We start from the raw sequence: 25,604 nt of genomic DNA, 5'->3' as shown, positions 1-25,604 counted from the left end.
TGGTGCTGAATTCTCTCAGCTTTGCTTATCTGTAAAGCTTTTGAGTTCTCTTTCATATCTGAATGAGATCCTTGCTGGATACAGTAATCTAGGTTGTAGGTTATTCTCTTTCATTACTTTCAGGACGTCCTGCCATTCCCTTCTGGCCTGGAGGGTTTCTATTGATAGGTCAGCTGTTATCCTTATGGGAATCCCTTTGTGTGTTATTTGTTGTTTTTCCCTTGCTGCTTTTAATATTTGTTCTTTGTGTTTGATCTTTGTTAGTTTGATTAATATGTGTCTTGGGTGTTTCGCCTTGGGTTTATCCTGTTTGGGCTCTCTGGGTTTATTGGAACTTGGGTGGCTATTTCCTCCCCTTTAGGGAAGTTTTCAGCTATTATCTCCTCGAGTAATCTTCTCATGGCCTTTCTTTTTGTCTTCTTCTTCTGGGACTCCTATGATTCAAATGTTGGGGCGTTTCACATTGTCCCAGAGGTCCCTGAGGTTGTCCTCATTTCTTTTGATCCTTTTTTCTTTTTTCCTCTCTGCTTCATTTATTTCCTCCATTTTATCTTCTACCTCACTTATCCTATCTTCTGCCTCCGTTATTCTACTCTTGGTTCCCTCCAGAGTGTTTTTGATCTCATTTATTGCATTATTTATTTATTTATTTTTATTTTTTTTTGCTGTTAACAGTTTTTGCTTTAATATATGAATTATATTAATACCTCACATTACATATATGAAGCCAAATTACACTAACTTAGTTGTTTACAACCTCAACTCTTACTCCCAGTACACATTCCAATAAATTTATTCTGTAAAAACAATACATTTTTTTGTTTTTGATTTTTTTTTTACAGTAAACTTTTCAACTACAAACCTCGAATACGCGAAAGATGTTCCAAGGACAAGCATAACAGGATTGATAAAACCGAAACTAAATGTGTTCTCACAATATAAGTTGGCATAAAAATAAATAAAATTTTCTATTATCACAATTGCAACAATAATGTACACATAATAATGGTTTGTGGTTGAGTATTAACTATTCTAATTCTAGTTCCAAAAGAAAACAATAGATCGTTTAAAAGTCTATATTTAAAAGTCAGTGCTTTGTCTTACTTCCCATAGGGCTACTGCTGAGTCCAGCTTTAAAATGTAAAGTATCCAGCTTGAGTGTTTAGCTCAAATTGTATTAGCATTGGGAGAAAATAAATCATTGCCTTTATCTTGGAGTAACACAAAAGACTCACTTAACTTCACATATAGAAACTGAGTGTGTGTACATAACAATATGAGTTTTGAGAAGTATAAGTTGTCCACTAGCTATTTCTAATACGGAATAGGTATTTTACAGTATGATTCAACTTTACACATGGCCTCAAAACTGAAGGACAATTTTAAGTTCACCTTCAATATGCCAACATTATGTATCTAGGAATTGGTTCCTGGGTTCTGTCACAGAGAAGAAATCCCTTAAGCATTATGTTGAGTGGTCCTTTTAAAAAAATGCTAATTTATATTTAACTGAGTGTTTGGTGATGGTGAAGTAAAAGGCAGAAGAGTGATGAACATAACTGCCTTGATAAAGGATCCTAGACTTGTATGAGCTTGTGCAAAAATCTTGATAATCCTTCGTGGTTAAGGGCAACTTCATGCAACCAAATAACATGAAATTAAGTCAATAACCTTAAAAAAGGCTAAAATGTCTTTTTTTCCCCCAAACACATCAGAGAGGAATGTGAATAATGTACATACAAACTGGGGTTCTGGCAATGACAACAAGGACTATGTGTTGGTTCATATCAAATCCGAGAATATTGGACAACCAAACGTATAACCTTCTTGTGGTTTTCTTAGTATGCAGCATTCATTATGATAGTTAGGTCCCTTCACTGGTTTTTTGCAAGTCTGAAGTTGTGTTTCTTGTGTCATTGCCGGCATCTCCACCCTCAGAGCTGCTTTTATTTTCTTCTTCTTTGCAGTCCTTGTCATCTTCGTCTCCTGGAGATTTCCGGGACTGTTTAGAGGATTTCTTTGAAGTGTATGACTTTTTCCGCTTTGAGCCTGCTTTTTCACTCTTTCTTTTGCCTTTTCCATCTTCCTCTACTCTGTCGCCTTCTTCCTCACTGCTTGCGTCAGTGGTATTCCCACCTTCTCCCTCGGTTTCTGAAGAGCTCTGTTGCTGAATTGCCTGGTATCCAGTAAACTTTACTCCTGGGTTATTTTCTATTTCCCACAATCCTTCATTAAATCCTTTCCGTTTGTTTGATTTTCCAAACTTGTCTTTGTATTCCTTATAAGGGAAGAGGTCTTTGGGACCTAGAAAAGCAGTTTCATGGGTGCCAAAAGAGAAGATAGGGTACTTATTGGCTGGAGGCTTCACAGCTCCCTCTGGGAGTTCATCGATCCGGGTGGGCCAGTGCGGGGAGCCCTCCATCTTGGCGAGGACCAGGTCACCCGCCTTGTACTCGCGGGGCCGTGGACTCGCCATCCCGGCCGCTCCCCTTCCTGGTCGCCCTTGGGTGCCGCTAAGATGCCGGGAGGCCGCCCCCCCGCGGGCAGACCTCTGGAGCCGGGCGGGCGGGCGGATGAGCAGCTGCTCCGACGAGGGGAAGCGTTGACGCGGCGGCTGAGGCGAGGGGGTGGGCGGGGGGTGCTCAGCAGGCCCTGCAAATCACCGCCCGGCAGCGGGGGAGGGGAGCCCCCTGCCGCTCGGCTCTTGCCAGCGCCGAGGTCCCCCACCCGCATTATTTATTTTTAATTGACTCTTTCTTATTTCTTCTAGGTCCTTATTAAACATTTTTTGCATGTTCTCAATCTTTGTCTCCAGGCTATTTATCTGTAACTCCATTTTGTTTTCAAGATTCTGGATCATTTTTATTATCATTATTCTAAATTCTTTTTCAGGTAGATTCCCTATCTCCTCCTCTTTTGTTTGACTTGGTGGGCATTTTTCATGTTCCTTTACCTGTTGGGTATTTCTCTGCCTTTTCATCTTGTTTAGATTGCTGTGTCTGGAGTAGGCTTTCTGTATTCTGGTGGTCTTTGGTTCCTTTTTAATGTGGAGGTTTCACCTAGTGGGTGGGGTTGGACGATTGGCTTGTCAAGGTTTCCTGCTTAGGGAAGTTTGCGTCAGTGTTCTGGTGCATGGAACTGGATTTCTTCTCTCTGGAGTGCAATGGAGTGCCCAGTAATGAGTTTTGAGATGGGTCTATGTGTTAGGTGTGACTTTGGGCAGCCTGTATGTTGACGCTCAGGGCTATGTTCCTGGATTGCTGGAGAATTTGCGTGGTATGTCTTGCTCTGGAATTTATTGGCTCTTGGGTGGTGGTTGGTTTCAGTGTAGGTATGGAGGCTTTTGGATGGTCTCTTATTAATGTTCCATGTAGTCAGGAGTTTTCTGATGTTCTCAGGTTTTGGGCTTAAGTCTCCTGCCTCTGGATTTCAGTTTTATTCTTCCTGTAGTTTCAAGGCTTCTCCAACTATATAGCACTGATAATAAAACTTCTAGGTTAATGGCGAAAAGATTCTCCCCCATTAGGGACACCCAGAGAGGTTCACAGAGTTACATGAAGAAGAGGAGTGGGAGGAGGGAGATAGAGATGAGCAGGAGGAGAAAAAGGGGGACTCAAGAGGAGAGAGACAGATCTACGCAGTTGTCTGTTCCCAAAGTGTTCTCCATAGCCCAGACACCGACAAAGATTCACAGAATTGGATTGGGAAGAGAAGGGGAAAGGAGGAAATGGAGGTGTTCTGAGGTAGAGAACAGAGAGTCAAGATTGGGAGAGAGTAATCAGCACACTCCTAAGTAAAAATGGGTAGTGAATATTGGATTCTTAAATGTCCAAAACTGATATCAAATACTGAAAAACAAAGATTAAAAATCTAGAGTAGAGATTAGACTCTTAAAAATACAATATTAAAAACAAAAACACAAAAAAATTTAGAAATATATATGAAGTTCTGTTTAAAAATAGGGCTTCTCCTTTTTTTTTTGCAAGGTTATAGTGAAATGAAAATGAAAATTAAGGAGTAATAGAGGACTTTAAAAGAAAATAAGAGAAAAAAATAAAACGAGAAAAAAAAATTTTTTTCCTAATTAAAAAAAAATTGTAAAAATAAATGAAAATGAAAGTTAAGGAGTAATGGGGGAGTAATAGGGAATTTTAAAAGAAAATAGAAAAAGTAAAAGAAAAGAAAAAAAATTTTTTTAATTAAAAAAAAAGTAAAAATATATCTAGAAATTTCTCTGGAGCTGTTGCAGGCAGTGTGGGTTTGGTTCAGTTTCGGATAGCTCCTCATTCCAGCTTACACTTCTCGATATCTATAGGCCCCTTCCAGTGTAGTCGGTGTTACCTACAGGGATTTTAATCTGTTGCACTGGTCCCTTCTGAAGCGGTTCCCTTTGTTTATTTGGCTTCTGTTTGCAGGTCTCTTCAGTGTCTAATTTCCGCCCTGACACAGGCGGCGGAGGTGGACTCTTGTTTAGGTTCGCTGCTTCAGTCGCGCTGCGGGGAGGGAGGGGCGCTGCAGACAAATGTCACTGGCCTGTGTGGGGAGGACTGCAGTGTTCCGGCCTTACTGGGTTTGCCCCCGCTCATGGTTGTGTGCTTTCCCTGTCTACACTGCTCAGGCTCCTGGCTGCTCTATATGGAGCGGGCCTTGTGTTGCGTGTGGTTCGTTTTCCGGTTCTCCACAAAAGCGTGGACTCGGTTGGGCCTGCGTTTTGTGCCTTCCCCGCCCGAGCAGCTCAGGCAGCCAGGAGCTTGACGGGCGCGCTCTCCCCGGGTGCGGTGCGCCTTCTCCCCTCTGCGGTCCCAGCCTCAGTTTCCGCGCGCGCCAGTCGGGTGCGTGCGCCTTGTGTTTATTCTTGGGAGCTGGCCTCTAGCCGCGACCCTCCCAGCGGATGTTGACCATCCAGAATCTCAGGAAGTCTTTGGTTAGAAACTGGAGGCCTGTTTGCAGTTTGGTAGGGGTGCCGTCTCTGGGGCAAAGTTTGCCCCTTCCCCGCCCCCCACCCCACCTCCGGGCCGGCCCGCCGCTGGCTAGCTCTTCTCTGGAATTGCTCAGTCCCTTTGTTCTGCAAACAGGCTCACAGTGTGCTTGGCCGGTTCATTTTCTCTCTCTCTCTTGCTATCCCACAGTTTAAGTTGCTATCTCATGTTAGCTCCCTCCGATTGCCCTCAGGGCACTCAGGCCCGGTCCTTACCCTGAGCAATGCCACCCGCTTCTCTCCGTTCTGCCTCCACTTGCTGGTGGCGGATGCGGGCGTCTGGGGTACTTTTCTGCTGGGAGTTGCTTTTAGGCGTGTAATCTGTGGGTTTTATTTATTTTTCCTCCCAGTTAGGTTGCTTTCTGAGATTTGAAAACTATCCCCAGACCCGCCCGTGAGAGGGTTTCCTGGTGTTTGGAAACTTCCTCTATTATGACTCCCTTCCTGGGATGGGTCTCCATCCCTAGCTCTTTTGTCTCTCTTTTTATCTTTTATATTTTGTCCTATCTCCTTTCGAAGATGATGAGCTGCTTTTCTGGGCACCTGATGTCTTCTGCTAGTGGTCAGAAGTTGTCTTGTGGAGTTTGCTCAGCGTTCAAATGTTCTTTTGATGAATTTGTAGGGGAGAAAGTGGTCTCCCCGTCCTATTCCTCTGCCATCTTGGCTCCTCGCCCGTGCCTTAGGTTTTAAATGGTTAATTTCTATAGCACAGTTACACTGCTTTGTAAGCAAGTTTTCAGTACCATAGCATTTCATCATATATAGCAAAATGAGCATGTAGTTTTTTTACATACTCAAATTGGTGTTAAAACTGAAGATGAAATCATACTTAGCTTTCTTTCTTAAACTTATGCCCATCCTCCTAAAAGCAATCTTGCAAACAGATGTAGGGAAAAAATAGTGAGAAAGCTGTTGTCTTTCAGAAGAAAAAATTGCATGGTAATATTCTGAAAGGCTCTCATTGGAGAATAAAGGGTATAATCTCTGTATTAAACACAGATGGAATATTTCAGTCTCAGCTGTCATTGAAGAATCTCCACATTAGTTTGGATTGCGCACCTTTGGGGCATGGATAAATGACAGTGATAAAACTACCTCTTTGCTGAGCAGGAGTACACAACATCCCTTTATCTATGCCATCTGGTGATACAGAGGATGGCAAATTCTCTCTGCCATGATTTTTTTTTCTTTCTTTGGGATTTATAGCCTTTTTTTAGCATAGAACGTATTTGACCAAAATCAGTCTTTGCTCAGATTTCAGTGACAGCAGATTGAAAAGAGAAAAAGAATTCTAAGATTAAAAGTGTAGGAAGAGCAGAGAAGTTAGTTTGATGTCCTGTTGGGATATTTTGGAGGGTGGTGGTTGATTGCAAATATGCTGCTTTGTAGGTCTTGACCATAACTCCCTCCCTAGTGGTGGAAAACTGTTTCCAGTTTTGTTTTTGCCTTTTTTTTTTTTTTTTGCTATTGTTTGTAGCATAATAATAAACGATTGATGCTCCGGTACTTACCCAGAGGAGCAGTGAATGGTAGTTGTTATGCCTTAGAGCTCTTACTTTATTGTGTATTCTAAAAATTGGCTTACAATGCTCTATCACCACTTACTCAATTTATCTATTTTAAGACCAATCAGAAGATTTATTGGTTGTTGAGTCCTGTAATAACTTGTGTTCCTTTATTGTCTTCCATTGTCTGTGATTAAAATCAAAACAAAGTTAGATTACATTTTACTAACAAAATAACATTCCTTGTATGAATTATGAATTAGTGATAGGAGGTTTATAAATTATTAAGTTTTAATATTTCCCCCCAAATTGGACTTAGATTATGTAAAAGCAATCTATACCCACTTAGCAGTTTTTTTATCGAGACTCACTTAGCAGTATTTTCTTTTTTTTTGTCACAACATGCCAGTGCTACAGAGGACTATTCTCTGGGTGAGTTCAGCAGAGAACCTTACCAGGCAGAATTTTATAAAGTGTTCATCAATAGGATCACTCTAGAATTGACAGAGTCCAGGATACAGTCATGAGAAATGAGAAGGACTCAAATTTAATTAAATAAAACTGGGAGCTCTTTGAGTTCAAGCTGAATAAAATTAAACGATTTAAATTTATGTTAAATATCCAATTATGTGTGGTCTAGCTGAGAGTTACTGCATTTTTGAGTTCTTAGATAATTGCAGCATGGTTAGAACCTGTCCTTACTGGGCTGGTTTTAGAACAGAACTCAGATAAATTGCCTGAATGCTCTGACTCCCTTTTTCGTTCACCAGGGAACTGCTGTTTCATGAGGGGCGCCTAGGTTGAGCAGCATGTTCTCCTTTTCAGTCTTCACTTGCAGCGAGGTGGTCTGTTTTCTTTACGCCTCCTTATTTATCCTAACCATCCTCTTGTGATGTAAAAAATAATTGTATGTGGGTTTTTTCCTTTTGGTATGGTTTTCAAAACGATGAAGCTGTTGCATCTAGAAATGTGTAACATGGTAAGAAGCCGGGCAAGCACTTTTTTTCTTATTGCATGTTCATCAACCTATTGACAGCCACAAGCAGTTGTGCAAAGGAGAGGGACTGAGTTTCAGAAACTGGACCTTGATTCTCAGACAAAGTGGAAAGGGCTAGGAGGGGGAAACAGCACAGTTTCCCAATGGCTGTGGTTTTCTCTGGTCATTTCCAGTGCCCTGATATTCTGGTGCTGGGTAAGAAACCGTTGATAGGAGATCATTAATGTATTACCTCACTCTTAGTCTTAACATTCACAAAAGAAGAAAATAAAAACTTCTTGCTCTCCCACTCCCTCCTTTGGAGACTTCCAAATTTAAGAAATTAGCAGAAGCCTGAAAACCTGGTAATTAGTAAGACTCATGTTTTCTAATTGTAGTGATGCGTCTACCTTAACTGTGGATGTTTGCACTGTGTCTGTGCATATGCTAAGTCGCTTCAGTCATGTCCGACTCTTTGTGACCCCACGTACTGTAGCCCACCAGGTTCCTCTGTCCCTGGGATCCTCCAGGCAAGAATACTGGAGTAGGTTGCCATGCCTTCCTCCAGGGCATCTTCCTGACACAGGGATCGAACCCGCATCTCTTACGTGTCCTGCATTGGCAGGCAGATTCTTTACCACTAGCGCCACCTGGGAAACACTTGGACTAGGTAGGTATTAGTATTTAGGTGCTCATCTTTACACACCTGAGTGGGTGTACTGTGGGAGTAGAATATTGGAGAGAAATGCCTGATTTAGTACAAAGATTTTCAATACAGGACTACCTGATTTCTGCCTCTTTGGCTCATCTTTACAGTGAGGGAGCACACAGCACCCTAATGATGAGGCTCTCAAGTTCCATCCCATTACTAGCAGGGTGCCTGTCATCATGGTGCCTTTCACAATAATTTTTTTAGTGTTAAATGTTCATTAAGGGTGTTAAAGGAATTCACACAGAGAAGATACAAGGGGAGCTTGAGAAATCTTATTTACCTAACCTAAATGACACTCTATCTAATGAAGTCACCTAAAAAGGACTCAAAAGCCAGCTGGACAGGACTTCAGTGCTGGGATTTTGAGCATGTCTATGATATATCATAACACTGAATTTTAAATATTGAGAAAGTAGCATTATGCATAGTGATATGCAGTAATGTCCCTAAAATGATATAAAATGAAATACTTAGGAATAAATATGACAATATATGCACAAGATTTGTACATTGTAAACACTACACAATGTTGCTGAGAAAAAGGGCAGATTTCAATGAATAGAAAGTTTTTATAGATCAGACTTATTAAAATTGTCATCTTCTGTAGATTTAGTGCAACCCCAACTAAACTTAGTAGGCTTTTTTTTTTTTGGTAAGAATTGGTAAGCTGATTCTGAAATTGAAATAGAAATATCAAGAACCTTCCCTTGGGCCTTTTACCAGCTGAGCCGCAAGGGAAGCCCAAAACTCTTGTCCTTTGAGCTGGATTTCCCTAGTGGCTCAGCTAGTAAAGAATCTGCCTGCAATGTGGGAGACCTAGGTTCAATCCCTGGATTGGGAAATCCCCTGGAGGAGGGGATGATGACTCACTCCAGTATTCTGGGCTGCAGAATTCCATGGACTGAATAGTCCCGGGGGTCACAAAGAGTTGGACATGATTAAGCTACTTTCACTTCACTTCACTTCACTTCATAAAGAACCTAGAATAGTGAAAACAATTTTGGGAAAAATTGAAGAGAACTTACAGTACCTGATTTCAAGACTTTTAAGCACCTTAAGGAAAAACAGTGTAATACTGATATTAGGATAGAAAAATCAATGACTTAAGTAGGACTTAGAAATAGACTATGTCTATGTTTTACAAATTGCCCCCTCCCCTCAGGGGAGAAATTAGTAATTTAGTGGAGAAAGGATAGTCTGACCAGCAAAGAGTGCTAGTAAAATTGAATATTTATATTCAAATGCAAAATTAACTATCCACATATAAAATTTTATTTTAAATGGATCATAGATTTATAAAATTTTTGGAAGAAAGCCTTGGAGAAATTGTTTTCAATTTTAGATTAGACAAATATTTCTGACATACAGTATATCTAAACCCTAGAAGAAAAGATGATTAATTTGCCTAATATCTGGCATATACAAATAACTTTTAAAATTTTATGCAAAAATTCATCCTGATTAAAAAAATGAAATATTTGAGTAGACATATCAAGACAAAAGGTAAATATAGCCTATAAGCACATCAAAAGATGTACCATGTCTCCAACCATTTAGAGAAAGAATTGCAAATTAAAAACTACAATGATACCCTTATACTCATTGAAACAGCTAAAATTTGAAAAGTGAAAATAGCAAGTATTGACAAAGGTGCAGAACAACTGGAACTCTCAGACATTGCTGGTGGTAATTCAGAAAATGGTAGTCATTTTGGAAAACAGTCTGACATTTTAAGTTGAAACAATGGTTTCTCAGCCATTCCATTCTTAAGTGTCTACCCCAAAGACATGAAACATATGTTCACATAAATACTTGCACGTGAATGTTCATAGCAACTTATTCATAATAGCCCCAGACTGGATACAACCCAAATGTCCATCAGCTGGTAAATAGATGAACAAATTGTGTGACAGTTATGCAGTGAATTTCTACTCAATAAAATGGAACAACTCTTTTTTACATGGAGAAGAATGAGTGAATTTAAAAAGCATTTTGCAATGTGAAAGAAGCGACACCAAAGACTGTATACTGTAATATGATTCCATTAACTGAAATTCTAAAAGGGCAAAACTATAATCATGCAAATTAGATCAGTGGTTCCTGGGGGTGAAGTAAGGGAATTAACTGCAAAGGAGCAGGAAGAAACTCTTTGGTAGGAATGTTCTATATCTGGACTGCAATGATGTTTGCACAACTGTATACAATTGTCAAAACTCAAGCTTTACCATATTTCAGTTTAAGTTGAATTTTATCAAATGTATACTTCAATAAAGCTGTTCAAAAGTAGGAACATAGTGTTGCTTTTAAATAAAAAAAAAAAGAGGATTAAAAAAGCAAAAACATAGCACTCAAAAGACAAAAGAGACCCTTCAGTAGTCTGCTATCTACACATTTAGGAGGAATTATAGCATTTATAGGACCACCATTTTGAAAATCCAAAAGTAGCAATTGGTTCAATCAAGAATCATCAGTAATTGCTAAAACCACTTGGAGAGATTGTAGGAGGACATGACATTTAGAAAGATTACTTTTAACTGCTTTTATTGGCTAAAATGTGCCTTTCCTGTGGTGTTCATGCTTGTCACCAAAATATGCATTACCAGCAGTGGGTATAACCTGACAACATGAGCTACTTGATGTGCACCTGGATGAACTGTTCTTGCCCAAACTGCTTAACTGGAATCTAATCCAAAGTCTAAATCTAATGTCCAATTTACAGGAGATATGAGAGCTAGAGGAACACTTTCAATGACATAAGTAAATAATTTGGCCAAATTCTAAATGTAGGACATTCTACAAGACAATCGGATTGGGTTCTTCAAATAGTTACATCAGAAAAACACAGGAGAACTGGGGAAACCATTCTAGATTTAAAGAGTCAAAAAAGACAACCAAATGTAGCGTGTGAAACTTGATTAGATTCTGGTTAGGTTATAATCAGAATAAAAGAAAGGTTATAAATGATCTTTTAGGGCAAATGTGAAAATTTGAAAGTATAAATGGGTCACTAGACAAAATGAGATTTTGTTGATTTTTATTTTTGTGATGCAAATATGTGGTTATGACCAGAATGTTCTTAGGAGAAGAATGGTGTAGTATCCTGTAGTTTCCAACTTACTTTTATTCAGAAATGAGGAATGTTATACACCAACACATGGATGAAGCAACTGTGACAGAACATTGTGCCTAGTCGCTCAGTCGTGTCTGACTCTTTGAGACCCCATAGCCCACCAAGCCTCTCTATGGGAATTCTCTAGGCAAGAATACTGGAGTGGGTTGCCATGCCCTCCTCCAGGGGCTCTTCCTAGCCCAGGGATTGAATCCAGGTCTTCTGCATTGCAGGCAGATTATTCACTGTCTGAGCCACAAGGGAAGCCCAAGAATACTGGAGTGGGTAGTCTATTCCTTCTCCAGGGGATCTTCCCAACCCAGGAATCAAACCAGAGTCACCTGCATGGCATGTGGATTCTTTATGAGAGTTCAGTCTAGGTGGAAATCATATGAGCATTCATTTTAGTCATCTATGTGCTTAATTTATATTTTTGATTAAAAAAGTTGAAAAATGAGATTTGTATTCCCCTTTTTGGAAGCAGAGTTCTGAAAAATAGTGCCTCAGAATCTGAAACTTCTAGTTCATAAAAGTATGGTCATTTAAGAAGATTGAGCACTCTTTATCTCACTTTTTCAAGCATCAGATCCACTGTGTTACTAGGAATTACATTTCTTCATAGAGGAGGATGTCTTTGAATATTGTAAGTTTTTTTTTCCCCCCAAAAACTAAAGTTTGACTTACTTTAAACTTAGTTTAATTAAAGAAATCCCAGCATGTTAAAGCATAGACTTTAACCTCATAAGTCCCATATAGAAAAGTAGATTTAAACTCCAAGGCTAGTTGCTGCCTAATGAGTTATCTGAAACTTCACTACTTCAGACCAGACCGTTTGCTCACAGCTCTGTATTTCAGCAGTCTGGGAAGAATGAATTGTATTCTCTGATTGGGTTTTTACAAGGTTGAGCCAGGCTGAGCTCTTATCTGGGAAGCTGTGTTGGAAGAATTCAGTTCCTAGGGGTTATTGTGGTTCTGAGGTCCTTCTGTCCCCTGTGGCTGTCAGCCAGGGGTAGCTCTCTAGTCCTGGAGGGCCACCTGCACTCTTTCTTACATGTTCTTCTCCACCTGCAGACCAGTAGCATCGTTTTTTCTTTTTTCTTTTTTTGCTCTTCATACTTCACTTATTATTTTCTCCTGCTACCATCCAGAGAAATGTTCTGCTTTTAAAGGGCTGGTGTGATTAGATTAGGCCCACTAGAAAATATTGTAAGGTCAACTGTGTCATAGAACATAAAATAATTATAGGATCCAAGGCAAAATGATTTTCTGAGGAGGCCTTACAAAGAGCTTTGAAAAGAAGAGAAGCAAAAAGTAAAGGAGAAAAGGGGAGATATACCCATTTGAATGCAGAGTTCTAAAGAACAGCAAGGAGAGATAAGAAAGCCTTCCTCAATGATCAGTGCAAAGAAATAGAGGAAAACAATAGAATGGGAAAGACTAGAGGTCTCTTCAAGAAAACTAGAGATACCAAGGGAACATTTCATGCAAAGATGGGCTCAAGAAAGGACAGAGATGGTATGAACCTAACAGAAGCAGAAGATACTAAGAAGAGGTGGCAACAATACATAGAAGAACTGTACAAAAAAGATCTTCCCGACCCAGATAACCATGATGGTGTGATCACTCACCTAGAGCCAGACATCCTGGAATGTGAAGTCAAGTGGGCCTTAGGAGGCACCACTGCGAACAAAGCAGTGGAGGTGATGGAATTCCAGTTGAGCTATTTCAAATCTTAAAAGATGATGCTGTGAAAGTGCTGCACTCAATATGCCAGCAACTTTGGAAAACTCAGCAGTGGCCACAGGACTGGAAAAGGTCAGTTTTCATTCCAATTCCAAAGAAAGGCAATCCCAGCGAATGCTCAAACTACTGCACAATTGCACTCATCTCACACGCTAGCAAAGTAATGCTCAAAATTCTCCAAGCCAGGCTTCAACAATACGTGAGCTGTGAACTTCCAGATGTTCAATCTGGATTTTAAAAAGGCAGAGGAACCAGAGATCAAATTGCCAACATACGCTGGATGATCAAAAAAGCAAGAGAGTTCCAGAAAAACATCTACTTCTGCTTTATTGATTATGCCAAAGCCTTTGACTATGTGGATCACACCAAACTGTGGAAAATTATGAAAGAGATGAGAACACCAGACCACCTGACCTGCCTCTTGAGAAACCTTTATGCAGGTCAGGAAGCAAGAGTTAGAACTGGACATGGAAAAACAGACTGGTTCCAAATAGGGAAAGGAGTACATCAAGGCTGTATATTGTTACCCTATTTATTGAACTTATATGCAGAGTACATCATGAGAAACGCTGGGCTGCATGAAGCACTAGCTTGGAATCAAGATTGCCGGGAGAAATATCAATAACCTCCGATATGCAGATGACACCATCCTTACGGCAGAAAGTGAAGAAGAAGTAAAGAGCCTCTTGATGAAAGTGAAAGAGTAGAGTGAGAAAGTTGGCTTAAAACTCAACATTCAGAAAACTAAGATCATGGCATCTGGTCCCATGATTTCATAGCAAATAGATGAGAAAACAATGGAAACAGTGACAGACTTTATTTTGGGGGGCTCCAAAATCACTGCAGATGGTGACTCTAGCCATGAAATTAAAAGACACTTGCTCCTTGGATGAAAAGTTATGACCAACCTAGACAGCATATTAAAAAGCAGAGACATTACTTGCCAACAAAATTCCATCTAATCAAAGCTATGGTTTTCGCAGTAGTCATGTCTGGATGTGAGAGTTGGGCCATAAAGAATTGATGCTTTTGAACTGTGGTGTTGGAGAAGACTCTTGAGAATCTCTTGGACTGCAAGGAGATCCAAGCAGTCCATCCTAAAGGAAATAAGTCCTGAATACTCGTTGGAAAGACTGATGCTGACGCTGAAACTCCAATCCTTTGGTCACCTGATGAAGAGAACTGACTCATTGGAAAAGACCCTGATGCTTGGAAAGATTGAAGGCGAGAGGAGAACGGGACGACAGAGGATGAGATGGTTGGATGGCTTCACCAACTCAGTGGACGTGAGTTTGAGTAAACTCCAGGAGTTGGTGATGGATGAGTATCCCTGGCATGCTGCAGTCCGTGGGGTCGCAAAAAGTTGGACACGACTGAGTGACTGAACTGAGCTGTACTGTAAGAAGAACAATTATTCAAGAGTGAGTGTCCCTGGGATTGTCCCTAGAACTTTACTTTGATTTCCAGGAGAAAACATGTTTTATATAATGATAAATTATCTATTTTATCTGTATTTTTAATAGAAAGGTATTTTGATGACAAAAGACTTTGGGTTCTGATGCTACTTAAAAGGTCAGCTTTGATTATTTTTTTTTAAATTATTGGGAGTATGGTTGCTTTACAGTGTTGTGTTTGTGCTGGGCACAAAGTGAACCAGCGATACATACACATATTCCCTCTTTTTTAAGGATAAAACTTCTCAGCTGTATTCTCTAACTATAATACGTATAGAAATACAGTGCTGTCTGTAGTCCTTTGCATTTACTTTGAACTTATTCCCTGAGTTCCAATTCTTTTTAAATGTTTGCCACTTTTTTTTTTTCCAAAAATTGCTCTATATCAAGCCCAGCTATAACTTTAGTGCTAGCATGCCCCAAATACCTACTCCTGCTAATGAGCCAGTCCAGTCATAATAGTATAAAACAAACCATTTTGTCATGCTTGTTCATTCAGTGATTGAGGAATTCAGCTGGGACACAGAAGGGATGCCTTTTCTTCATGATGTCCGGGGCCTCAGTTGCAAAGGATTCCATAGTCAGAGGTGACTTGGAAGACTGAGTTCTAAAATCATCTGGAGGCCTGTTCACTGTCATGTTTGTATCTGGGCTGTGATGACTCCAGAATTGGGCTCAGTAGGACCGTCAAATAGAGTGCCTATACATGGCCTCTTCGAGTGACTTGCGCTTCCTCATAGGATGGTGACATCAGTAGTCAAATTTCACACATGTTAGCTCTAGACTCACAGCACAAGTTCAGTGGTCACCTAAAAATGTTTTTTTTCCATGTTTAAATAAGATACAACACAACATTATTTTCTATGTTTCAGAGTTGACATTTTATAAACTATCTTAAAGTGTGTTCTAATATTCTAGGATATGATTTTGTCTCTAGAGAAAAAGTCTATAACTTCCATATTATAAAATTTTAGACTCTTGAGATGGATGAAAAAATATATTACATATATATGTATTATTTGTAGCTAAGTAGCATTTGTACTTCATTTTGAAATAATTGGCATCAATTTGAATAATAGTGTTGTTTTTTTTTACCATTAAGACGATTGCAGCATCATTAAATATGACAGGGTTTGCTCTGTTTCTTTGTTATCACTGATGAACTAACTAATGTTAGAATTTTTTAGAGAAGCTACCTTTCAACTTTTGGAAGTAAGAAGGTAGAAAATGAAATAGTGATATAAAAGAAAGGAGAAAAACAAGTTTTTATAAAATCAAATTATATTTCTCCTGTTCTTGGCTTTCTTACAGAAAAGAAAGGGAGAACTTTTTTTTGGTTACCCAGACTGAGATCTGATGATGCTGAGTTCTGTATTTATTCCTATGAAAGACCTACAGAAATTGACTTCATTCATTTAAATCTTCAAGGGTCTTGAGCTAACAGAAATGTGTTAGAGTAGCCTGCTGCCATACTGACTCTCCTCACAAAACCCCTGGTGGTACACCCAGTTAGTTATTCAGTATTTTCTGATGTTTATAGAGCTTCCCTGGTGACTTATGCAGTAAAGAATCTGCCTGCAATGTGGGACACCTGGGTTCAATCCCTGGCTTGGGAAGATCCCCTGAAGGATGGCGTGGCAACCCACTCCAGTATTCTTGCCGAGAGAATCCCCATGGACAGAGGAGCCTGGCAGGCTACAGTCCATGGGGTCACAAAGAGTTGGACATGAACAATGACTAACCACAGTACATAGTGTTTTGTTTAAGCTTCAAACCCTGTATTCTTCCACCCCTGTGGTTTAAGACCGTGTTTATTCTTACTAATTTGAGAGAGAATGTCTTGAAGAATTTCCTGGAGAAATTTTCCATTTTTGCCAACTTATTAAAAAAAACTCTGCTCTTGTTTTTTGGTTTCTATCCTGTAAGTGTTTAATACCATAGCTTTAATTGATACATTAGGCTCCGTGACATTTAGCAGATGTAATGTCCAGTCGATTTAGGGAACTTTGCCAGGAGAGACACAAGCATGTCTGGCTCCAGGGAAATCCCATTCCTCCTCTCAACAGGTACTGTTCTTCCTACTCATTATATACTGGGCTTCTGTGAAAACCACTTTTTCCAAGGATTCAGGGAAATCTGAACTAGGATTAAGTGATGCTGACACTCCAGGTTCAGAGGTTCTCAGTGTGGTCCATAGATCCAACAGCTTCAGTATTATTACCTGGGAATTTGTTACAAATGTGTGTTCTTAAACCTCAGCCTAATCCTGCTTACTCAAAAGGCCTGGGCTTGTATTCCAGCAGTCTGTGTTTTAATAAGCCATGCAACGGATGTGCAAAGTCTAATAGCTATTGTCTAAGATTTTTGCAGGTGGTGTTAAGTCAGTCAGTTCAGTTGCTCAGTCGTGTCCGACTCTTTGCGACCCCATGAATTGCAGCACACCAGGCCTCCCTGTGCATCACCAACTCCTGGAGTTTACTCAAACTCATGTCCATGGAGTTGGTGATGCCATCCAGCCATCTCATCCTCTTTCATCCCCTTCTCCTCCTGCCCCCAATCCCTCCCAGCATCAGGGTCTTTTCCAATGAGTCAATTCTTCGCATGAGTTGGCCAAAGTATTGGCATTTCAGCTTCAGCGTCAGTCCTTCCAATGAACACCCAGGACTGATCTCCTTTAGGATGGACTGGTGGGATCTCCTTGCAGTCCAAGGGACTCTCAAGAGTCTTCTCCAACACCACACTTCAAAAGCATCAATTCTTGGGTGCTCAGCTTTCTTCATAGTCCAACTCTCACATCCATACATGGCCACTGGAAAATCCATAGCCTTGACCAGACGGACCTCTGTTGGCAAAGTAATGTCTCTGCTTTTAAATATGCTATCTAGGTTGGTCACAACTTTCCTTACAAGGAGTAAGCGTCTCTTAATTTCATGGCTGCAGTCACCATCTGCAGTGATTTTGGAGCCCAAAAAATAAAGTCTGACACTGTTTCCACTGTTTCCCCATCTATTTCCCATGAGGTGATGGGACCAGATGCCATGATCTTAGTTTTCTGAATGTTGAGCTTTAAGCCAACTTTTTCACTCTCCTCTTTCACTTTCATCAAGAGGCTCTTTAGTTCCTCTTCACTTTCTGCCATAAGGGTGGTGTCATCTGCATATCTGCAGTTGGTGTTAGCATTTAACAAATTTGGCCAGATTATCCTTCTGCATGCACAACTTTCCCTGGTTGCTCAGAGGATAAAGTATCTACCTGCAATACAGGAGACCCAGGTTCAAACCTTGGGTCAGGAAGATCCCTTGGAGAAGGGAATGGCCACACACTCCAGTATTCTTGCTGGAGAATTCCATGGACAGAGGAGCCTGGCAGGCTACAGTCCATGGGGTCACAAAGAGTCAGACACAATGGAGTAACTAAAAATTTATCCTTCTGCAAAAGTATTATCTATGTAAAAGACAATTTTATGTATATCATTTTTAATAATTGTGTTTATTACATACAACTGTTTATGTACATAGATATTGACCTACATTTTTCTTGATTCTGTGTATTAATGTAAAAGCAATGCAAAGAGCTGTATCTCATCCTTTGTCCCCTGCAGAGTTTGATTCAGATAGAAAGATAACATAATGAAGAAAGTAGTAGATCAGGGTAGAATGCTATAGAGCTGGAGGCCAAAGGGCAAGGGGTGAAATGCAGGTAAGGAGAAAAAGGTGGAGGAAAAGCAGGACCTAGGTATCTAACTTGTTTTGGGAGCTCAGCTGAGGACCTCATCAGAGCAGCTGAATGGGACTATGGCAGAAGCTGATGCTCTGCCACATGGTTTTAAGCAGGACTGTTCCTTTTCAGGCATAGGGAAGATGTTGACTCTACCGGCTTTGCTTGGCAGATTGTATCTCCTGACTGTCAAGAACTATCTTTGCTTTCATTGCTATTGTTTGGTCACATCTGACTCTTTGTGACCCCATGAACTGCAGCACACCAGGCTCCCGTGTCCTTCAATATCTCCTGGAGTTTGCTCAAATTCATGTCTGTTGAGTCAGTGATGCCATCCAACCACCTCATCCTCAGACACCCGCTTCTCCTTTGGCCTTCAATCTTTCAGCCCTCTGTAAACTCACTCTTGCAGTAAAATAAGCTGCCTTTTTGATGACTGCCATTTTTGCAACAGTTGACACTAATTTTATTGTAAAACCATACCTTATAGCCCTGAAATGTTATGATAGTGTTATATTATTTAGAATGCAGTTGTTATTACTGTTAAACACTGAAGTGGTGTCTGTCTAAAGATAGACTTCAGTTGCTTTCTTCAGGAACATAATATCATTGTTTTGTCCAATAAGAGATTTCACTTACATTGTTTCCACTTGCAAAGCTTTTTCTCAGACTTTGTCTTATTGGAATTCTACACTTTGCAGTAGCTGAGAAACAACATGGCTTTCAGTAAGTTAACCATATTTTAAATTTATTTCTTTATCAATTTCTTGGAGTGATAACTTCTTTATAATATTTTAAAGGCTATATTGAAATTGTTTAGTTTTGGTGTATGTATCCATAGTAGTAGATGCCCACAAAATACTGGGTGAGAGAATGATTGTCGGCTTTGTTACTTTAAAGATTTTTTGAGCGCTGGTTCTGTATTAGAAAGGAGCTTGGAAATAGTATTTCTTTCTTTCTTTTTTTTTGCTATTGCTCCGAGTTGAGTTTTGTATTATATTTTTGTAGTTAAATATTGATCTCTTTTTTGAAATTCTTAATTGCTTATAGATTTTTTAAGTTGATCTTTATTTTATGGTTCTTTGCTTTAAATGTTCCACTTAATTTCAAATGGAAAGGATTTAAAACAGCTGTAACTAGGACAGACTGCATGTACATGTCGTGAAAAATGTTTTCAAGTTTTAAAGTTGTAGTGCCACTATGATGGCATTTACTGGTAAGGTTTCTCATCATGTGCTCAGGGAAGGAAGCAAAGAATCTTACCATATTGCTTTCATGACTTTGTTACAAAAGGCAGGGACCTCACTGGGCTTTTTTTTTTTTTTTTAAATCTAGAAAACTCATTTGGGTTTCTGACATAATTTTTATTGTTTCTCCCCATAGCTTCCTGAGTGGCCTTTCAAGTTGTTTTTCTCTTATATCATGATACTCTTACTTAAACCGCGCCCTCGCAAGAGGGTCTGTCACTCCTGACACCACCTGTTAGGGGCTCTCAGACCCCTCCTGGCTTCCTCTCCCTCTTCTTCACCTGGCATTTCAGAAGGGCTAGTGTGATGAGGCAATAGAGAGCAACAGTCCTGCTTTCCTTCACTGAGAAATGTCTTGACTCTTTGGTCATAGTGACTATCAACTATCATCCTTACTTGAGTGTCTAACTGCATGCAAGGGCAGGCAGTTAATAGATCTTGCTCTTGCAGAGGGAAGTAAATTATCAGGAGACCTTATCCTATCCATATGTCTCCCATTCTTTTCTTCACTTAGCAGTTGTTTTTGGAAAGGATAGCTAGACCAGAATAATTGAATCCTGAAATTACCTTCTTTCTCAAGACTGTTATTGCCATTGTTGTTTAGTTGCTAAGTCATGTCAGAATCTTTTGCAACCCCATGGAGTGTAGCATGCCAGACTCCTCTGTCCATGGGATTTCCCAGGCAAGAATACTGGAGTGGGTTGCCATTTCCTCTTCTGGGGAATCTTCCTAACCCAGGGATCAAACCCATGTCTCCTGAATTGGCAGGTGGATTCTTTACTGCTGAGGCGCCAGGGAAGCCCTCTTTCTCAAGACCGGGCCTGACTAAATTAAGATCTTTGTTCTAGACGAGTTACTCAGATTGACTGGATGTGTATTATTTTTCCTCATATCTAACACACTATGGATAGGATCGGGGTTTACAGTAAAACAGAGGGTGGTCGCTCAGTAACCCTGTTCCACAGCGCGGTCGTAGTTGTTCAGGTTCAAGCTGGGCCAAAACAAAGAAAAATCAAGGTTTGTGGTTTCCCTGATACAAACCCTTTTGAATTTTACATCGTATTTTCCTAATGATTGATTGGCCGTTTCACATGGAGACTTCTTTCATGTGAAGAAAGAAGAGACAGCTGCTTGGGAGAGATAGCTGATTTTTTTTTTTTTTTAATCATGAGGAAAGAGAAACTGGGAGGAAGCAGCTGAAAGAATGTGAAAGAGAAAGTTTAATGGCTAGAACAAGGTTTAAGAGGATTCAGGAAGAGAGAGGTCCAAGGCCAGTCAGATGGGGCTTTTGACCTAGGGAAGAAGAGACACAGTGTTCTCTGGGGCCAGGAAGGATCAGTGTGACCTTGTGTCTGAGTTCAGAGAGTTGGCAAGCTTCATTCCAGAGTAGAGGTTAAGGGTGAGTGATAGGATGAGGTGGGATCCGGAAGAAAATGGTGACTTCTGTGGTGCTTGAAGCGTGGAATAGAACCACGAGTGAGATAAAGGATTTCTGAGGGTAAAACTGAAACTGGCAATCAGTATCTGTCCAGGGGAGACTGCCATGGTCCATTCTCCTCAGAACTTGGCATTTGCCCTTTGAAGCAGGAAAAAGAGGTGACAGACTAATTTGAGGTGGACTGTTCAGTCAGATACAACAGAACAGTGAAAGGAAAAAGGTTAACAGATAATTGGCAAGTGAGAAAGTTGAAGTGCTAAGTCCAGTGGGGTCCAGTCTGAGTAGGAAAGGAAATGAAAACAGGAAGTAGGGGAAACTGCAGACCAGGAAACTTTGAAAGACCTTGAGGGTCTTCTTGCTCCAAGCTCACAGGAAGTGATAGAGAAAAATGGAGGCTGGAAGATGGAATTCCAGACCTGATGATGTTATAGCAATGCAAACGTCTAGGTCACAGTCAGTGATTTTCTCTTGATGGTCACTCCTTTTTTGGATGTGGGACTTGAGGGGATCTTAGCTCCCTGACCAGAATAGAACCCATGCTCCCTGCAGTGAATGTGTGGAGTCCTAACCACTGGACCATCAGGGAAGTCCCCAACAAGTTCTTAAGTAATCTGATGATCCAGGTCAGAGCCCTCCCTTGTAGAACCACTGCTCTGCAGGCGGGAAGTAAAGTGAAGCTGGATAGTACTTAAATATTAATGCTAACCGTCTAAATTAGGGGAAAGGCTTAGATTCATTTTTCAAAAATTTCTTAGTTATTTTTCACATACCCATGATTTTGTTAGCAGGCTGGTGATAGAGAGTGGGTCCAAAGCCAAATCTAATAGGACTTCTTTAGTTTGGTTGAGATTATTTGTTACTAGTAGATTTGATCTTTTGTATGTTTATAATTTTGTGTACTTGAGCCAACCCCCTTTCCACCAATAATAGCAAAGATAAATATCATGTGCATGCACACATGCTCAGTCATGTCTGACTCTTTCCAGCCCTGTGGACTGTAGCGTGCCAGGCTCCTCAGTCCATGGAATTTTCCAGACAAGAATACTGGAGCAGGTTGCCATTTCCTTCTCCAGGCCATCTTCCCTACCCAGGGATTCAATCCATGTCTCTTGCGCCTCCTCTATTGGCAGGTGTGTTTTTTACCAGCTGAACCATTGGGGAAACTCAAATTTCATATAACCTGTGTCAAGTTCATAATTAATTGAAATTCTAAGATTTTTCAGGGAATTCCACCCCCCCCCAAACTGATCTGCTAATTATCTGAAGTACAAAAGTGCAAATATTCTGGCCTCTACTTCTAGAATGGTAATACCACTGAGGGCCATTTGAATGTAAAATAAGTAATTTCTCCATTAGTTCAGTGTTGCAAAGATGTGATTTCTAAAGATATTGAAATAGCCCATTTTAATGACGTTTTCTCTCCAGTATCAATGGGTCTTTCCTATCAAATTTTGGTCTAGGAGAATACTTTTGGTTTATTAATAACACTCTTAGTATCTAACCTTGAGCTCTGAGAAATGCTTTATGGATTTTTGTAAAGCTATCTCACAATATTAGTAAACACTGGGATCCTACAAACTCAATTTTGGTGCAGTAAGTCCACAAAATAGGCTTCATCTCTTTTTTATTCCAAAAATAAAGCCAATTTGGAGTCCATGTTATAAGCCAAAAAGAGCAAAGAGATGTGACTTATGTATATTTTTTAATTCTTTGTATGGTTAAAGGATAACCAGGAACATGTGTAAGAACTTCATATATTTACCTGATAGAAGTATGCAGGTTACCTGTGCTTGAGAAGTTTCTATTATAATACCCTCTACACAATAGCTGACAGTTGATAGAGGAACTTCCAGAACATAAATATTAATTTGTGTCCAGCTGATAATCTCACACAGAGTGCTGATGGCTCTGATTTTTCCTTTTAAGACATTGTTTTAATGCCTAATAAGATAAAATTCTACATGTGGAAAATATTAAAGTAATTAAAAACATTTGGCTTTTTTGCATATATTTTCTAAATTTAACTGTCTTGTTAACACTCATCTCTCTTGTCTCTAATTGGGTTGAAATGTGTGAAAGAAAAAGTGCTTTGGTATGGAACTATTTTTCAAAGGATGGCTCCACTATGATACATATAGAGGGAGCTAATAGATGAAGCTTTGAAAAAAGTTTCTGATGTCAACATTCTTACTTTGGTAATACAAGATTTAAATAAGAATTTGCTGCATCCCAATAAGTAAAGTTTTTTTAATGTATCATTTGGAAACCTAATAATCACTTTAGATATGAGTTAAAAAGTGATACTCCAAGATTTGATTCTGCAGAAATACTTTATCTTACTTTTTTAAAATAGTTGCAGTATCGTATAACTTTCTCATCCAGAAGAGGGATGATATTTAGTAATTTGCTTTTCTAAAGACAAATAAATACTATTATTTCCTTATTTTGAGTGTTATATAGCTGGATGGTTTTTACTGACTTTAAAATTGTTAAAAAGAATTAAGAAAACAAAATTGTATATAATATCTGACTCATATTAAATTACCGTCATTTGAATAATTCTTCCTAAGGCTTTACATTAAAAAAATTCTTATAGACCATCCTTATTCGAAAATTTCACTGTAGGCAAACACCTAGTGTATTGAGACAGCTCTTAGCATCTTTTGAAGGTTGAATTTTACATAAAAACAAGGTTATATTGTATGCCTGTGGAAAAGTTAATATTCATTCCTTTCCTGTTATCCTGTGAGTTTTATTAAAGCTGCTATCCCCTGTCAGTGAGAGGTAGATGAGAAATACAATGAAAGGAATTGGTATAGAAGTAACTTCCTGAAGGAAAACAGAAGCGGCTTTTTTTTTTGAATTGTGCTATGTACTATTGGAGAGAAGGCCATGGCACCCCACTCCAGTACTCTGCCTGGAAAATCCCATGGACGGAGGAGCCTGGTAGGCTGCGGTCCATGGGATCTGTAGGAGTCGGACACGACTGAGTGACTTCACTTTCACTCTTCACTTAAATGCTTTGGAGAAGGAAATGGCAACCCACTCCAGTGTTCTTGCCTGGAGAATCCCAGGGATGGGGGAGCCTGGTGGGCTGCCGTCTATGGGGTCGCACAGAGTCGGCCACGACTGAAGCGACTTAGCAGCAGCAGCAGCATGTACTATTGGGGTCTTGGCTAATCAGTATTGCAAAAGTTTGAGAGGATCCACAGTCTTAAAGGAGGAAGGTGGGGACATAACCAGGTTTGGTGGAGTCTGAAGCATGGATAATTTGGAGGGTTTTTTTTAAGGGGGGAAAAAAGCACAAAAATATTTTCCTAAGGAAATTTATAAAAACCTAAGACTAGGTGACAGCATCAGAGTCCTCTTAGGTCCCTGGAAGTATCTGTGGCAGGAGGGGCCCTTAAGTCTAAGCTTTACTAACTCCAAGGTAAGTACTGCTTTGGGACAAAAAGGAGGAATGTAGGTTTTGCCTATGTGCAGGAGTTGACCTCGGAAATTCCTCCCAGAACTGGACATATTTTTCAAGCCCCATGACCAATTGAAGAGAAGTTTTGCTTTGTTGCAGAATTTCCATTCCACCTTCTTTAGTCCTGTTTTCCACAGTATCTACTCCAAAGCTGGAATCTTCGGTGAGATTTACTGAGTAGACATTTTTTAGCTGGTCAATTAAGACTTGACCAAATTCTAGCACTTGGCCAATATTGCTGAAAATTGAGAGAAATCGTGTCATGGATATGGTTGGCAGTTTATTGACTTTCCCCATATTTTAGTGTAGCAGAAAGTTAACATACTAGCGAACAAAGTACCTGAATGGCATTACTCCTAAGGAAATGTGATTGTTGATTTATAGTTCGCTGTTGTGTTACAGAGGCTCAGTGGGAGAACCATCTGTTGGAACAGCATTTCTGTATCACACGTTATTACATAATATGTACTGTTCATCAGATCTTACCTGTCAAGAAGTATGTATCTACCTTGCTGATCCCAATGTCTAGTGGCCTTACTAGAAACATGCTTAGCACAGAGAAGTGTTGTGTTAAAAAATATAGGCTTTAGAAACTAAATTGTTTGCTAAGCATAATCACCATCCTCTGGGCTATTTTCTTATATTTATGTAAAATATTTAGTAAATATGCTAATTTTATATAGTCACAAAGAAAGATTATCTTTTAAAGGGTGAATTTGGGAGCCTGCCCAATGGTTCTGCATATATTATTGCTAACTCTGTGCCGTTGGACTCTATGTGTTTGTACTTCCATTTTCTTGTCTATAAGTTGGGGTTTCCTGAGGTTCTTATAATGAGTAAATGGTGTAATAAATGTGGGGTGCTTGGTGACAAGTCTGGAAGATAGTAAGTGCTTCTAAATGTTTGCCTATTGCTGCAGCTGCTGTTTAGCCATTGATGCAACATTATACAAGTACACATCTGATAAATTCCTACTTTTAGTAAGCGAATAAAAACTGTCGTCTTTTTAAGCCTGAATGTTTTCCCTTATCAGAAAATTAGAACTGTGTAACACAACCTATTTTCATTTTTGCCTTAGATATCAGTAAGCTTAGAGCTAAATTCATTATTCTGATGGTGTAATTTGTTCAAGTCTGAGAACAACTACTTTGCCTTCTTCAGTTGATCTCTATTCTCTTTGATCTTTTAATTTATAATTTTATACCATCTTAATCCATAAATCACTGCCAAGTCTTTTGGAATGCGAATAATTTATA

The 25,604-nt window shown here is 39.7% G+C and overlaps 2 protein-coding genes across 3 annotated transcripts in view; one reads left to right on the top strand and one right to left on the bottom strand.

Moving 5' to 3' along the window:
- PARD3B (par-3 family cell polarity regulator beta) overlaps nt 1-25,604 on the top strand; it is a 1,123,961-nt gene that overhangs the window by 231,153 nt on the left and 867,204 nt on the right. The window lies entirely within an intron of this gene.
- LOC122426271 (hepatoma-derived growth factor-related protein 3-like) lies at nt 1,277-2,490 on the bottom strand. Its single transcript, XM_043445043.1, has one exon. The coding sequence runs from the start codon at nt 2,474-2,476 to the stop codon at nt 1,865-1,867; it is 612 nt and encodes a 203-aa protein (XP_043300978.1). The 5' UTR covers nt 2,477-2,490; the 3' UTR covers nt 1,277-1,864.

This window comes from Cervus canadensis, chromosome 24, assembly GCF_019320065.1.
Source record: "Cervus canadensis isolate Bull #8, Minnesota chromosome 24, ASM1932006v1, whole genome shotgun sequence".
NCBI lineage: Eukaryota > Metazoa > Chordata > Mammalia > Artiodactyla > Cervidae > Cervus > Cervus canadensis.
Note: the sequence above shows the minus strand (reverse complement) of the source record. Positions and strands in the feature narration are given on the sequence as shown.

What these genes read in the sequence shown, in the direction of transcription:
- LOC122426271 (XM_043445043.1), bottom strand. Translation starts at nt 2,476, where the DNA reads ATGGCGAGTCCACGGCCCCGCGAGTACAAGGCGGGTGACCTGGTCCTC.